General features: G+C 38.5%; 1 protein-coding gene across 2 annotated transcripts in view; it reads left to right on the top strand.

The window, feature by feature from the left end:
* Positions 1–435: 435 nt before the first annotated feature.
* The window catches only part of LOC149175486 (uncharacterized), an 85,757-nt gene continuing 69,368 nt past the window's right edge, over positions 436–16,824 (top strand). For both annotated transcript variants that reach the window (XM_089419689.1, XM_089419688.1), the window contains exons 1-3: positions 436–662; positions 811–872; positions 1,012–1,091. In XM_089419689.1, coding sequence (XP_089275815.1) covers positions 448–662; positions 811–872; positions 1,012–1,091 — 357 coding nt within the window. In that variant the 5' untranslated portion in view covers positions 436–447. The remainder of the gene's footprint in view (positions 663–810; positions 873–1,011; positions 1,092–16,824) is intronic.

The following is a 16,824-nucleotide window of genomic DNA, read 5'->3' as shown; positions in this document are numbered from 1 at the left end:
CCCCTAGTGATGTAATGGGGTCCATAATGGTTAATAATATTATAAGTATGGTGGTCATTTAATGTAATGTATACAAAGTCTGTTATGTTAGTTATTATTAAATAATTCATACTAGGTAGTTTTCATGCGATAAATGTAATATGGCCTATTCATTAGCATAGGCACCAATAGTGGTTAAAATTTAGGTTTTATAAATGAATAATATTTGAGTCCTCCTTATTGGATTTGTTAAGTATAGTGATTGTATTTGAGCATTAGTTCATTGGGAGGTTGCCCTTGAAGAGGAAAATGAACAAGAGTTTATCTTTCCATAAAATGATTACCATACCCTGTTAACTTACCTTGATGGTTTTGGATTCAATGAAGTAAAATGAATTTTTATCATATTCTTAGAGACATTACCTAACAGTGACATTACCCCATAGTGAATTCACGCACTGGAAACTTATGGAGACCTTTTCTAATCCTTACACCTGTCTTTATCTCGGGAGTTGGATCTCATCAACGGTCCAGGACATAGATGCCCATCCGACGGTGAAGGTTTTCTTGAGCTTGGTCATGGTAACTACCCGCCTGATCCATGCTGGCCGAGGTTCATTCACACTGTTTTCTGTAGGGTTTCCAGACAGCTTCTCCCTCGCAGGTTCCAGATGTTTGGCAAGGTAACCTTTGCACCCTTCCCTGCGAAATTTTACAGTCGGTTTCCATAATGGCGATGTAAGGTTTGCTAACGAACCTAATATTGTTTCTGTGCTAAGTTTCCAGTTTTCATTTTTTTTTACTTGGGTTCTGATACTGATATGCAACCAGACAAAGTGGCTTGGTTTCGGTTCCCATGGGCGATGGCTCTAGCAGAAAGAGGTCGAAATCAAGTATTCACTGTTAACCCTCACTGGGTTACCCAAGACTTCGTTATGGCTCGGTATTATCTACGAAATTGATGGAATGTTTATGATATGTTGCCTACAGTTCAACAACCCTCCTGTTTTAAATGATTTTTGGTCTACGCAGGTATTCCACTTCTCGTTTCACTTATGGCTGATGAATTTCTAGCAGTCATGCTCAAGATTATATTACTTTGCATTTTCCAGGTATTTCATAGACTTATGGTGACATGAAGAGTCAGGGTTTGCTTGTCCTGTTTCCTTAAAAGTGTAAATGGTCATAATGGCCACTTGAGCCTGAGAGGCTATTCCAGTTTTTGGTCTCCATTGATGCATCTGTTAGACTTGGTTATTAATTTTGGGTCTGTAATGTAATTTCCTTAAGTTTCACTCCTTCTCAGCTAGTTAGGGTTTTAGAAGGAAAATTAACTCGAGTCAAAACTTTTTTTTAATATACTTGTGCTGGACTCTAGCGTTATGGCTTCAACACAATTAGAGTGACTCTATATGGTTAATAGTACTACAATCCTAATTGTTTAATGGTTACAATAGTTTCTATATTGTGAATGGTGCTACCACGTCAATCGTTAGAGGGGTTGAAACTGAGAATTCAATTGACTGTCTTTTGCTAAGATTATGAATGTGGTTCTTATTAATATTTGTTACTTCCTACAATTGTCTTATTATTTACAGTATTGTAGACTTGTTCCTCTTGAATTTCTAGGTTTGACAAAATGTGAATTATATTTGTAACATGTTATGATATTATGTATTTTCTTCTCGATTATACTACATGTTGCCTACATTATTTATTTTTCTGAGGTTTATACCAAACCACACCTTCCATTTAACATTTAAGACTTCAGGACTGTCTTTTGGCTAGGTCGCTATCAGGCTAGGCCAGAAGACTAACCAAGTTTCCCTACTTGTCTTCCTTGTTAAGTTTTCCTGCAATTCTACTGTCCTTTTTGTTTTCTATTTCTTTATCAGCCAAGATAGATTAATTCCTACATGATTCATTATCATGATCCTTTATTTGGTTTGTCATCATACAAAATGTGAGTTTAATGAAGAAGAATCACACAGCCATAAAACCATATGCACAACAAATTAACACACAAAAATTAGATTGGCGAAAAAGGCAGAGAGCCATCATGTGGTCTCTCATGCTCATGTAATTCTCTCTTATTCAAATAATTTAATAATACATTTAAATACATGAGCAAGTGGTCTTAAGATAGTGCGTCTATCTTAGACTCACTTGGTTGAGACAATTTCTCAACTTACACACTAATTTAGGAGAGCTAGTTGGAGAGAATCTCTCATCCAAACTAGAATCCTTGGTTTGAGGAATTCTCATGATTTTATTTATTTAATTTAATAATTGGATTTATTATTGATTTTTAAGAGAGTGAGGTTAACATTTAATTTATTTCATAGAGCATTAATAACAATCATAAAAGAAGACTCAGTTTCTGCAAATTTATATACTAAATATCTACACTTACAATTTCCTTTGAGTTATCCTCACATAACACTAATTCAATTTGTATCTGGTTATCAGTTATACATCTGAGCCATAGAATACTTATCTGAAGCCTTGCGAGTTCGCATAAACATTTTCTCCACCTTCTAGAAAGCAATGTGGTTTCCTCCCTACCACGATATTAGTCACAAATCAAATCTTCCCCCGTGCTCTTCTAATAGGCATGATGTTCTAGGACAACCTAATGTCCTTGTCAACTCCCTCTCATCTTCCTTGTCATGTTTTCTAGGACTTGTGTATCCAACAAGAAATTTGGGAGATGAATGCCATCAAGGTAGAAAATCAAGGGGTTTTCAAGTCATTTATTTAGGGTTCCCACTAGCATAGTCCCACCATATGATCCACCCAATCCCTAAATTGGGGTCTAGTGCTATTTCAATTAATTATTAGATGATCATGGTGGGCCATAATTCCAAGTTAAATGTTATGACTCTTCATAGGATATTATTGGAGATACTTGAGGAGACACCTCTTTGGCTAAAGGGTTAAGGAAGGATTTTGACTTCAATATCAAACCATCAACCATATCCTCAACATTTGTCCCATCAACCATATCCTCAACATATCGAACCAACAATCAAGAAGACAACTAAGGTGAAGCATGGGAATCCTCTCTCGCCCACGTTGTTCAGGATATATATCAATCTATGAATGCCTCTACACTCCACCAACTATGCATCAATAAAATTTTGGGTTGCCCCACTGTCCACCAAGATGGATACACGTTGTCCCTGCATTGTGCCTCTAATTGCCAAAATTGCAAAATTGGGATTTTCCATGTCAAAATTTTAATTCAAGACTGACCATGCATTGGAAGGCCATTAACACAATATTAAGACATAAAAAATGAATAATTGACATGATACCAAATACAATACATACATTTAGTTTTATCTCACAAGGTATCCAGATGCTAATTGAGCAAGTTCACACGAAGAGAGAAAGGCAATGTCATGATACATTGTTCAATTTGTAATCAAGAGCATTATATTGGATAAGGGAGAAGTACATTACAAGTTTGGTTTGCCCAATCCAAAACTTGCACACTTTGTTACTACTGTTAAAGGCATGTCATGATGGTTTACTGGTTTAACATCATGTACATTTAGTTGTGTCTATTAAAGGCATGTCAGTTCAATGACAAAACCAATGGTTTGTCAACTTGGTCAGCTTAGTGAGTTATGTGTTAATCATCTCAGTGAAAAACATATCAGGTCAATTAGCTTAGTCATTGACATGCACATTCCATTGTCACTATTAGTGACATGTTAGGTTGGATATTAACATGTATTTTTGATTAACATTATCTAGGAGATTAACCAAATCAACATGCATGTTTGACTACAATTATGGGAGATATGTTAGATAGGTCAACCCCATCAACAAAATTTATGTTCAATTGCACATGTTAGAGGCATGACACAATGGTCACTTGATTAGTAACATGTACATTTTGGTTATCACTATTAAAGGTGTGTTAGGTTGGTTAACTTGATCAACGACTTGTATGTTTGGTTACAATTATTAAAGCCTCACTTGATTGTTTAATGCAATAAATGGAGTGTAAGTCTAGTTACCATTTTCTAAGTCATGTTTTGTTGGTTAATTAGTTAACATCATATACATTCAACTATGATTGTTAGAGCCATCCAAGGCTACTAAACCCATTTAAAGTAGTGCATAACATCAATGGGGGCTTGCTTATTGCATTGTGTGTGAGTATAGTGTGTTATTTTTTTTGTAAGTTGAAGATTTTTCATTAATCAAAAAGTATGTACAAGGGCATCAAAATGCATGTGGCCTCACCCCGACTAGGTTTTTTGACCAATGCTATTACCATGGTACTGACAAAAAGAAAAATACCCAACTAGGAGACCCACAACCTTATAGGCCTTACATGCCAAAAAAAAAAAAGAACTAACAAGACACCAGTTACCATAATTAGTCATAAGAAGTGATAGAGGAAAGATTATTTGGCCCCATCCCTGGAGGAGGAGGTGGGTGGTAAAGATAGTGGACATGACTATAGTGTGGTATTATTCCCCCACATGTGCCACGTGACATGTTCACCCTTCATGGACTGAATTGCCTTCTTAAGGGGGTTGCTTATTGAAGATGGGGCTATGTCTAAGTCTCAAGTGACTTTAATAGAATAAATTCCATTTAGTTGTGATTGTTGAGCCAAAGGGGTTCTTTCATAACTTTTGAGATGCTTCTACCACATTGCAATGTCTCAAATCAAATAATCGCCACTTGCTTGTGTTCATCGAAAACATTTCAATCCAAAAGACAAATGTATGTCAAAGCAAGTTAAATAGCCCAATGCTCATTGACCCACACCACCAAACTTCCTAAATTTATCTCCTTGCTTGTGTTTTTTGGGGTTCAACCTCATCCCCCCACCATAAGTCATTTACTCCACCATTACGTACACATGCATATCTCTAAAAAGCATGCCAAACTTAACCATTTTCATGCCTTACAAAAGAATTTCAAAACATTGTTACATTTGCACCATAAAATATACATATTTGTAATCAAGATTTTCTAAAGTAATATGCGGTACTCTTAATTACAATCTAATACTACTTTGACTACCCATACCCTACCGCTCAACCCCATGGAGATCCTTGTATTGATGTCATGACCCTCTCCATTTTGTAGATATTCTCTTAAATTGATCTTATAACACCCTCCATTAAAATCATTACATGCAGGTACATGAGAACCCTTTCCTTGACCAACAAGGACTCAAGAGACTCTACTCGCCCCAACCCAAGTGCGAGGAAGTCCTAGCAACAAAAGGCAGGAACTTGTAAACCTTGGCAGGAACCATTCCCACTCTCTCAAATTCTGCGAGAAAGTGAAAAAAAAAATTGCAATAGGAAGGAAAAATTACCAATCCACAGTGAGAAGGCTAGAAAAATTAAAAGAAATTAAATATGACCACGCTGGTCAAAACATTGTCGCTGCATAGAGTTTCTTTTAACCCAAGTTAAAACTGGGATATTTGAGTAGAAGATCACGCAGGAAAAACAGGGACTCCAGAGTGCACATCGTGCCGAGATTGAAGAAAGAGGTGCGAGGTCTATCACGACTTTCACGCAGTAGATTCGAACTCTGAACATCTCAACAATTCCCCAAGCTGATCATTTAGTTTTTCGATTTGATGTAACATCACCTTCTAAGTTTTGTGGGAGAGCTAGAAACTCAAGTGAGTACATATGCGATTTTAAAAAACTTATCTTTCTTTCTATGTATTGCAGTTATATTATCGATTATCAGTGCAAAAACATTTTTCCCCTTTTCCATGTTGTATGAATATGCACCCTGGGGTCCTTATTATTTGCTAGTATATTTGATAAATCCGTGATGAGTGTATCTTGTAACTCCCTTATATGTTGGTCTAAGCCATGAATTTCATGTTTTATAGTTTCAACATCCATTTATGAGAAGGTTTGTGGGAAAAAAAGTTTGTTGGGTTTGTGCGACTGATGTCAAGGGTTTTATTTGGCTGTCTTATTAATTTCTTGCTTAAATGCATACCATGCCCTTTGGATGTCTTGAGTTGTTCTTCATCCTCTGTATAGCATGAGCTGATTGGGCTTTGGCTATTGTATGAAACATGATATCAAGTATTTTGTATTCGATCTATCTTTTCGTAGCTCTGGTTCAATAAAAAGGGCGGCGACAACATTTCACTCTTTTACTCAAATCTACTCCTCCACGACTCACTCTAATGACAACAAAAGCTACCAAAGCATAGTTTTATTTGTTCGTAAAATTTTAAAACCCTCGCTGGTTCAAGGGTTTCCAATTTGCACTCCGGATTTCCATACAGATCCTGAGATCTATACTCCGCAGCTGAGCTGCGTCGAGCAATGGGAAAGTGTGGTAGGAGTTCATCAGATGACTTGGCTTCCTCTAAGGAAGAACAACCACAGAATGAAGAATCGAGCCCATGGCATGTGAGACTAATGTTGCGAGGCCACTATTATGATATTCTGTAACATTCATTCCTTGAAATTTATTTTTCATGTAGGATGGGCTAAGAAAAGCCTAGCTCTGCAAGAGGTGTGAGACAATGAATGCCAAATTAAGGTTAGTTTTTTTTTTTCCATTCCAATTGTTGGCCATCTGAAATAATTGTTATTTTTTTTTTTTTCTGTTCTCCACGGAAAATTTCAAAGAGAAACCTTGGGCACTTCTATGCATTTCATGGATGGTACCCAACATAAACCTGTTAGCGCTGATTACAATGCTGGACCTGGGATAAATATCAATTAAGTCACAAAATAGGGGCAACTAGTCTGGGAGATAGAATCCAAGACCTCTGCATGAAGCTCAAAGCATTAAACCACTGGAGATAGCCCACTAGGCTATAGTGATTGTTATTTGGTTATGTATTATGGCACTGCAAATGGTTTTAATAGAATCTGATTTAGAAATCAAATTTATATACCATACATTGCTTCTATAAATCTAGCCATTTTTCTTATGGTCCCGCTCTTTAGCTACATTAATAGGTGCCAACTCCCAACAGTTTTGTCCCATGGATAGAAGAAATTGTTGAATGTTAGATGTTCAGTTTTTCAACACCTGAAACATGTCACGATAGAAAAATAGTTAGAGGGATAATGTACAATGCGTATGTACTGAATTGACTACAAAGAATGTGATGATCAAACCATGATATTATCTATGTAGTAGACAGTCCTGCATCATTGGGGAAAGTTATTGATGCCTTATTCCAAAGCTCATTTTTATGCCTTCGACAGTACCCAATCAAACACATTAGATAAGTCCACACCTCATCATATAACCACTAGTAGTAAAAGCTTTTGCACAGAAGTTAGGCATTGATTATGACGTAAAATGAAGACAAGCAAGTTGGTTTTAGTGGTGACATCTTAGTTCAAATGAACGATTTATCAGGGGAATGCCAACAGTTCCTTTCTAGTCTTCATGCTACAACCCCAAGGGTCCATGCTAAAAGAAGAAAATGCACCTTATATGTAAGCTGTAAAAGGCACGATAGGGACTCAAGTAGGAACCCAGAGCTTGGCTCGTGATGACTGATGAGCACTTCAGGGCAAATGGGTACAGGAGTCTGTCAAATCCAAATAAGTTTCAGGATAGCTCTGAGTTAGCCCAAGAAATACTCGAATTCCTCCCAATTACACCTCCAAATCAGCCCAAGAAGCACTCTGAATCTTCCCTAGAACTGTTCTAAATCAATACTCTTGAGTATCCACTACAACTCCAAAGATTTCATAAGCTTGCAAAATCTCAATGAGAAAGGTGTGAGGCAAATAGAGGGGGCCATCTATACATAGGTTAGGATTAGGGTTTAGGGCAGGTTAGGCACTTTGTTTTTTTTTTTGGGGGGGGGGGGGGGGGGTGTTATCCCTCAGATTTGCGTCAGGGTGGCCACATTTTCTTCACCAGATTGCCCCAACATTTTTGTTGATCTTGTACACATTTTTGAGCTGATGTTCGAGCCTAGTGTTACATGATTAGTTGTTCCTTCATGAAGACCTTTGTGATGTATCATGATGAGTCAAAAGTTTGTGATGATGTAACATTTTGTATTGTCGCTAGACCATGCTTAGTGATCTATGTAAAGTGTTTCTTACTTAGGTAGTTTCTCAAGACCCTTGTAGTTGGTTATGGCCTTGTTATCCACCAAAAAGTGGGTAACCCATAGGAGAAAATCTTTCTCCTCCTTTGACAGCCAGCCAACCAGCTAGCAGCCCTATATGATCAGCACATAACTTGATGCTAGGATTGTCCATTTCTTGCTCTGGTCAAAATTCTCTCTCCCATCCGACATTCCTTCTTGACGTGTAGGTCATCCATCAAAAACTACTTTAACCATTTTGCAATCATGTGCTTTCACTTAATGTTATGAGCATACTAATATTGATCAAGGGGGAAACTAGATGATTGATCGATCTCAACTGTATTCTTATTCCCTCACTTGGGAGGTTAGTCTTTGACTTTTATCTAATGGGACCTCCTCTGAGGCCTTAGGCTTTTAGGAAGGGCACTATTGGCGAAGCATTGATTGAAGTAGCATGTCCAATATATTCCATACTTAGATCTCTTCATTTTGCGTGTTGAAACATTATTTGCGAATGAAAGTTCTGTCATTACTGAAAACAAGAGGTTGGAAGTTAGAAACCAAGGGCATGATGGGGATGGGGTCTCCGGTTGCACCACATGATGTGCTTTCATCTCTGATGAACGATGGCACCTTCGATGCTTTCAATATAAAATCATCAACCAATTGAAGACCAATGTATGTATCTAATTCTTCTTTCATTGTATTTTCACGTTTCGATCACAACCTGTTATTGTTCTGGGAATCCATAGTGTGCGCTTTTCGTGGATTTTGAGGTCTTAATATAGAAATCAAGCATTATAGCAAACCCTCTTCATTTACGCTGTAATCCAATACTCACAATAAGCATTAGATCATGTTGTGTTATACAGATTTGTGAGGGACCATATAATGAATGGCTCTCGTGGACTTGCTTAACCTCTACTAAGGAAAATAAATTATTTTCTGCTCGTGAGCTAAGAGAAATTAGCACTTTTTCTTATTATTTTGCTCCACACTTATAGATTGAGGAATTGGGAATAACAAATACAGTAGCAACATGTTATTGTTTTTTTTTTTTTTTTTTTATTTTTTCAAAACTGGTGAAGTTCATGGCTCAAATGTAACTCCATGCTTCTTAAAGATCCCCATTCTCATAGTGAGGTTTGCATTGTCTTCATAAATATCGTTGGCCATCACATTCTATGGGGTTAGAATTTTGCGCTTTACGGTCATGGTGACCCGGGGAACTCTTCAAATCATCCTCCCGGAAAAAATTCCAACAAATTTTCTCAAATGAGGGTGTATGAATGATAAAAGTATTTTTCCTTCACAGTTTATCTGAACACCTGTGTGAAATTTCTGTGCACGACTTACATTTTGGACTACAGATATGAGTCCATCGTCAGGAGAACTAAAGAGAAACCGGGACGATGCGAAAAGATATAAATATGTAATCAATTTAGTTAATCCAGGTACAAGGTCACTCAAAGCTAATGTGCTTTCAGAATCTTAATTAATTATTTTAAATTGGGTTATTATGTGTCCCCTTACTATCAAGGATGTGAATTGCTAGTGCCCAAAAATGATGAAGATTTGTTTTATTTTTTTTTTTTTTTTTTTTAAACTTGATGGTTTCCCAATTACAAAATTTTTCGAGTCCAAATTGATTCCTTAGTCTGGATCTTCTTTTGTGAAATTTGAGTGGAGAAGCACCTCTGAGTCTGATTAGGCTCCGAATTGTCGCCATTTGTTCTGCAAGTATGATTGAGACTCTCAGGTCATTTGTTTATAGTAGACAAAAAGAAAATGAGTACTCGGACTCTCAGGTAATTTATAGAAGACAAAAAGAGGCCAAGTTTAGGTTGGGCCAGTCTTTATATTAGTAGATTAGATGTAGATATATTAATAGATTAGATGTAGATTAGATTCTTCTTTTGTGAAATTTGTGTGGAGCAGCACCTCTGAGTCTGATTAGGCTCCGAATTGTCACCATTTGTTCTGCAAGTATGACTGAGACTCTCAGGTCATTTGTTTATAGTAGACAAAAATAAAATGAGTACTCAGACTCTCAGGTCATTTATAGAAGACAAAAAGAGGCCAAGTTTAGGTTGGGCTAGTCTTTATATTAGTAGATTAGATGTAGATATATTAATAGATTAGATGTAGATTAGATGGAAGAAGTATCGATCATTCACAATGGGATTCTTATCATTGGGATTGTGAGATGGGTTCGCCAAAGTGGCTTCTAGCTTCAACCCCTTCCCATGAGGTTTGAACTTGTAACTTGACAGGGACTAAACCCCATGCAAACCAACTGGTCTACACCTCATGGGTTAAAAAGAACATCCATAAACCTAATAGGCATGCCACTAACATAATTATTGAATAGTTACTGTTATCACCCCAAGAAACTCTCCTAGGTTGTATATCAGAGATGCTCGGGAACATTACAAACTCAACAAAAATGTTGGAAAATGGTGGATGAATGGAAGGAATGATGCATATTCAAGCTAGATAACCACTTCTACTATGCTTAACCCCAGACATGGGTGAACACCCCCAGACTACAAGGCTTTAGACCACCAATTACTCACAGTTTAAGGAACAGGTGAACATGGAGAATACTGATCACACCAGCAGATGCACAAGACCATGTGATGGCCAGCTGCAACCAGTAAAGAGGTATGCAAATCTATTTCTTAATGCACAGACAGGATGACAACTCTCTAGCACCAAGAAAACAGAAAACTGCATACACCTTCAATAATATATACTAGATTCTAACACAGAGGTGGGATGACAACCCCTCTAATGCTAAACATCAAGAGCACATGAAACAATGCATAATAGGCACAACCCGGGACAAAGAAGAAGTGGAAAGTGAGCAATTAACAATAAAAGAAGCTTGCATTAGTTGAAAATGAAGACCAGACGCTGCAGGTATCACAGTAGTTACAGTCTCCAGAAGTTGAACTTTACATCAAAATAACATTCATCAACCTCATTACATCTTGTTTCTGGATATATATAGAAGATGGTTACAAAAACATATGCTTTCCTATGTGTGGAGGGGTCATAACTGACCACCAACCACATTAACTGCCTGATATGGGTCTTTGATACAATATGCTGCTTTATTAAAGTAATTTGACATTCTCTGGTACTTAGGTGTACTTCTCAAACAGGTGGGATACCGTATGAACAGGCTCCATAACTAGTAAATATGTTTATCTGCTCAAGGCTATCCTTCTCGTCCTTTGGCCATACTGCTATTTGAATGCGGTGGTTGAAGACTAACTGCGCCAGGTACAGGTAGCTGGCCACCTTCGTCTTTCGGGAACACAGCACAGGTTATGAACAGGGATAATATGGCGGAGGCGAGAGCAGGTCAGGGAACAAACAACAACTGTTGGATCCAACAAACGAACGGTGGAGATTGAATCAGAGGGAGCCATCGGGAGGAAGCGGGTGGAGACAAGTGTGAGCGGTCGGATCACAGTTGGGCAGATCTGACGGCGATCGGGCACGAAAGGTGCACAAAAATTAACGGGCGGGAGGACAGGCGGATGACGGTAAGCGGTTTCCCCGCACCGATTATCGAAGGCGGGCGGTATTCGTATGCGAGGGCGCGATCCAGTCTTTGTGTGACACGTGGCAGAGGAAAACCACTTTCCCCACGAATTAATGAACGCGCAGGTTGCGGTGTCGGGAAGAGCGACTACTATCAGATCTCATAGGAAATGATCGGACGGCCAAGGTTTAAAGCACGTGATTTGATTGATGTGACAGGGGAGGGCCTCGGCGGTAACGTTTTTTGTATGCGCACGGTTATATGACCATGGTTTTATAGGTTTAGCTTTGCGCCCGGGACCCGAGGGAAAAAGGGTTTATACGGGGTTTATAAAGGATTATAGAGGAAAACATAAATAACAGGGTTAAGGGAGAATAAGGAGAAAGAAGGGGAAGGAGAAAACAGAGGTAGCGGGAACTATAGAGTTATAAAGAAAACGAAGGAGGGAAGGAAAACCAACTGCTGCGACCACCTTGAAGGCACAACCGGCACTGCCAAACCTATTTTTTACCCATCAAAAGCTTAGTCTTATAGTAGAGCTAATAGCAGAGACAACACTGGCTCCTTCTGGGGATGAGATCCTCCCTGTGATGTGTCAAGAATCTGCAGATCAATGCCTTTCCAGTTGAAAACCAATTAGCCAAAATTCCTAGTGTTCCATTGGGCATGGAGTCTACTTGGCCTACACAAAACTGATAAAATGAAATATTTACAACTTTAAGGCCAAAAGACCTTAAAACACATAAATTTTCAGAAAACACCCATTAACCGGGCCATCAAAAACTGCTTCTCCCCCCATACTTTTCAGTATGAAGGTGTTGTTCCCTTGAATCTGAGAAATGATGAAAGGCCCTGTCCAGAAAGCATCAAATTTCCCATGGTTGCCTTTCTTTTCCTTTAGTGCATCCCATTTCAAAACCAAGTCTCCAACCTGAAAATTATCTGTCTTTGTCTTCCTGTCAAAAGCATCCTTGATCTTTTTCTGATGTGCTGCAGCCTTTTCAACCAGCTGTTCTCTAATCTGATGTATCTCTGCTAAATCAATGATCCTCTTTGCCATGTCTTCTTCTTCATTCTATTCTGTTTGAAGGAATTTTGCCATAGGGAGAGTCAACTGAATAGGGAATACAACTTTAGTGCCATATACTAGCCTGAATGGAGAATTGCCTGTGGATTTCTTAATGGTCACTCTGTTAGCCCATAGTGCATACTTGAGCTTAGAATCCCAATTCTTTTTATTGTCCTTTAACAACTTCTTAATTATCCTTATCAGGCTTTTATTAGAGGATTCTGCCAGACCATTTCCTTGAGGATAATATGAGGTGGAATGAACCAGTTTAATACCGATTGAATCACACATTTCCACCAATTCTTTTGCCCTGAAGGCTGCTGCATTATCTGTGACTAATTTATGTGGACAACCAAACCTAGTAAAAATATTTTCAATTAAAAACTTCATGACCACCTTATGATCAACCTTTCTGGTAGGGACTGCTTCAATCCACTTGGTAAAATAATCAGTGGCTACTAATATCCATCTGTGCTAGCCACTGGAATGAGGATGGATCTCTCCAATGAAATCCAAGCCCCACTGCTGAAAAGGTCCTTTTGCATGTATTGGTTTTAGGGGCAGGGACTTCAACTGCTGTTTTCCTTCAAATATTTGGCACCTATCACAAGATTTAACAAATGAAAACACATCAGAAAATAAAGAGGGCCAGTAATATCCAGCTCTGAGAATTTTATGGGCTGTAGTCTTCCAATAATGGTGCCCTCCACACATGCTGGAATGCAACTGCTGCATAACTTCTGTTGATTGTTCTTTGTCCAGACACCTCAAAAGCACTCCAGATGGATCCCTCCAGTAGAGCAGATTTTCATTAATGCAATATTTAGTTGCCCTAAGCTTTATAGTTCTAGCTTGACTCTGAGTAAATCCTGAAGGGATTTCTAGCTTCAGCAAGAAATTAATTATTGTAGAATACCAATCACATGAAGCTAGATTTTCGGCCACTGACTACTTCCTCTCTGGTTCAGTTGTTTCCTCTTCTTCTGCCTGACCATTTTCTGCAACTGTGTAAAGGAAATCAATAGCCAATGATCTGTAATTTTCTTCAGCTAACAATCTGGAAAGACCCTGACCTCTGACCAGCTTGGTGGGCTTCAGTTCTATATTAAATTCAATCAATTTTGCAATCCATTTAGCCCTTCTTCCATCAGCATCAGGTTGTGTTAAGACATCTTTTATTGCACCGGAGGGTACATATGCAATTATCTTGGAATGTAGAATATAAACTCTGAAAGCTTTCAAGGATTTGATAAGGGCATATGCTTGTTTTTCAATAATGTCATACCTCAGCTCAACATCCCTCAAGTTCTTGTTGAAAAATGCTACTGGATGTTCTGAACCTTCTTCATCTGCCTACAATAGAACTGTTGCAATGGTGTCTTCAGGGGTAAATGAGAAAACCTGTAACTCTTTGATGTAGTCCGGACTTACTAAAGTGGGAGCCTCCATAATAGCTTTTTTAATGGACTCAAACAATTTTCTTGCTATATCAGTCCATTTGATTTTTGTACCTTTCTTCAACATGGAGGTAATGTGCATCACATATTCAAAAAAATTCGGGATAAACCTCCTTACAAAGTTAATCTTGCCCAGAAAAGACTGTATGTCCTTTTTTGATCTCGGGATAGACAATGTCTGTATTGCTTTTACTCTTTCTGGGTCAATTCGGACACCTATAGCAGAAACAATATGTCCCAACAACTTCGCTTCTTCTAAAGCAAATTGTGACTTTCTAGGATTGACTGAAATCCCAAACCTTCTGTACTTCAGAAACACTTTTTTCAAATGTTGCAAATGGTTTTGATGGCTGCTGGAGTAAACTGTTATGTCATCTAGGTAGATGAGGACAAATTTACCCTTCTCCCCTACAAATGCTATATCCATAGCTCTCTGAAAGGTTTCTCCAGCATTCATCAATCCAAAAGGCATCTTGGCATACATAAAAGTACCCCAAGGAGTGGTAAATGCAGTCTTCTATTGGTCATCTGGATGCACAACACTCTGATTAAACCCTGAAAATCCGTCCAGGAAAGACATCACTCTGGCTCCTGAGACCTTCTGTAGCAAATGCTCCATCTTGGGTAGAGGATAGTTGTCTTTCTTGGAGAATTTGTTTAAATTTATGAAATCAACACACAGTGTGATTTCTCCACTTTTCTTCCTCACCACTACTAGATTGGCTACCCATTTAGAATATCTAAGAGGAACTATAATCTTGGCAGCCAACAATTTTTTAATTTATTTTTCAATTAGAGGAAGAAGCATAGGATTTGTTGGTCTCAGATTTTGTTTGAAAGGAATGGTGTCTTTTTCCAAATGGATTTTATGTTGGATTATCTTCTTATCATATGTTTTCAGATCACTATACTCCCAAGCAAACACATCAGCAAATTTCTTTATTAGTTTGCAGTATTCAGAACTCTGATCAGCAGACAGATGGGTGGACAAGTTTATGTATCTAGGCTGAACTGGACTCCCTATGTCATGCTTACAGACTGCAGATTGATCTTCTTTTTGGGTAGCCTTGTAAGGCACATCATTTTGGTCAAACAGTCTTTCTAAAGGAATTAAATGCTTAGGAATACGATTGCTGGGAAGCTGGACAATGCTATTTTTACCAATTTTATTTCTAAGCTAGGATTTGGGGGTTTCTTGCAAGGCTTCATTTTCTTGATCAATTTGCATTTCAGCAAACTCATCAATGACTTGTAGAAACCTATTTATCTCATCATCATCATCAAAAACTTTCCAATGCTGGACATTATCAGGCAAGGATGGTCTATATTTCATTTGGACTTCATACACCAGTCTGGTAGGCATTGGAGGGATAAATAGACTAGCAGAAATGGCAAGGGAATCAGCAAGCTGATTTTTGGCTCTAGCGATATATGAAATACAAAAATAATCAAAAGAATCTCTGATTCTCCATACCTCATCTCTGTATGCTTTCAGCCTCGGGTGCTTTGCTTGAAATATTTTATTTACCTGCTGAATGATCAGATCGGCATCTCCAAACACCTTTATGTTCCCGATTCCTCTGTCTTTTGCTGTGTTAAGGCCTAATAGCAGAGCCTCATACTCTGCTATATTGTTTGTGACTTGAAAAGCCAGCTTAAAAGACAGCCGTGTGCTCTTCTGTTCTGGAGATATGAGCACCACCCCTGCTCCTGTAGTCTCCCTGGAACATGCTCCATCAAAGAACATCTCCCAAACCCGATTTCCTTGCTCTTTCTCGGCCTGAATAATTGGTTTCGTGAGCTACAATGAGGCCTTCTGGGATTCTTCTATTTGGAGAATACATGCTCCAAAATCAGTGTCCACAACATATATGGGATGATTGGTAGGATTCTTCTCATCACTGATGATGTATGCCAACTGTGCTTCTCTGTACAATCTCCTGCTTTCTCCTCCAAAAACTGGGACAGTAACATAAGATAGATCATTCTGTAATGTCCCACCTAGTCTCTTAATCCATCCCCTAGACAACAGCATGCCAAACTTGGGAGGCACATCTGATACCACAATATCCACCATCATACTCTTCATGGGCAGCTGAGTTAAGGTAATAGCCAGATCTTTGATTAATCCTAGGCACTTCACTTTCCTTGAATCAAAAGAGAATAAATCATGATAGGGTCGGGTGATATCAAGGCCTAACTCTTCCATGACAGCTTTAGGCATTAAATTGTGGCTGGCCCCTGTGTCTAGCAAGAAATTGTGGAGGATTTTGTCATGAATGGTCAAGGAGACATAAAAAGATGGAGAGTTATTATCAGCAGGTTCAATCAAGGGGCTAAGCACAATTGCAGGTTTGTCATCTTGCAAATTGATAGAGTCAGTGGAGGTTTGTGTGATTTCCAGCTCAAGGGCTTCAAGGATAGGCTTTCTAAACACCTCACTCTTTACCAAATCTACCAGAGGCACAGATATTTTCAACTTTTGAACCTATTACTCAAAACTGAAAGAGGAATGTAACTTGTCAGAACCTCTTACCTCTTGAATTGGTGCTTTTAGGATGACTGGGTCAGCTGCTGGTCTTCTCTGTCTGATATTCTATGACTCTGTTTGGACAACAGCTCTTTGGGCAGGATTCTCCTTGACAATTTTTGCATTTGACCTCAGATTATATCTTCGCTGCTCCTCAGTCTG

Source organism: Pinus tabuliformis, chromosome 4_1 (assembly GCF_031772625.1).
Source record: "Pinus tabuliformis cultivar Carrire ecotype Pingquan chromosome 4_1, CPIR1, whole genome shotgun sequence".
Classification (NCBI taxonomy): Eukaryota; Viridiplantae; Streptophyta; class Pinopsida; order Pinales; family Pinaceae; genus Pinus; species Pinus tabuliformis.
Note: the sequence above shows the minus strand (reverse complement) of the source record. Positions and strands in the feature narration are given on the sequence as shown.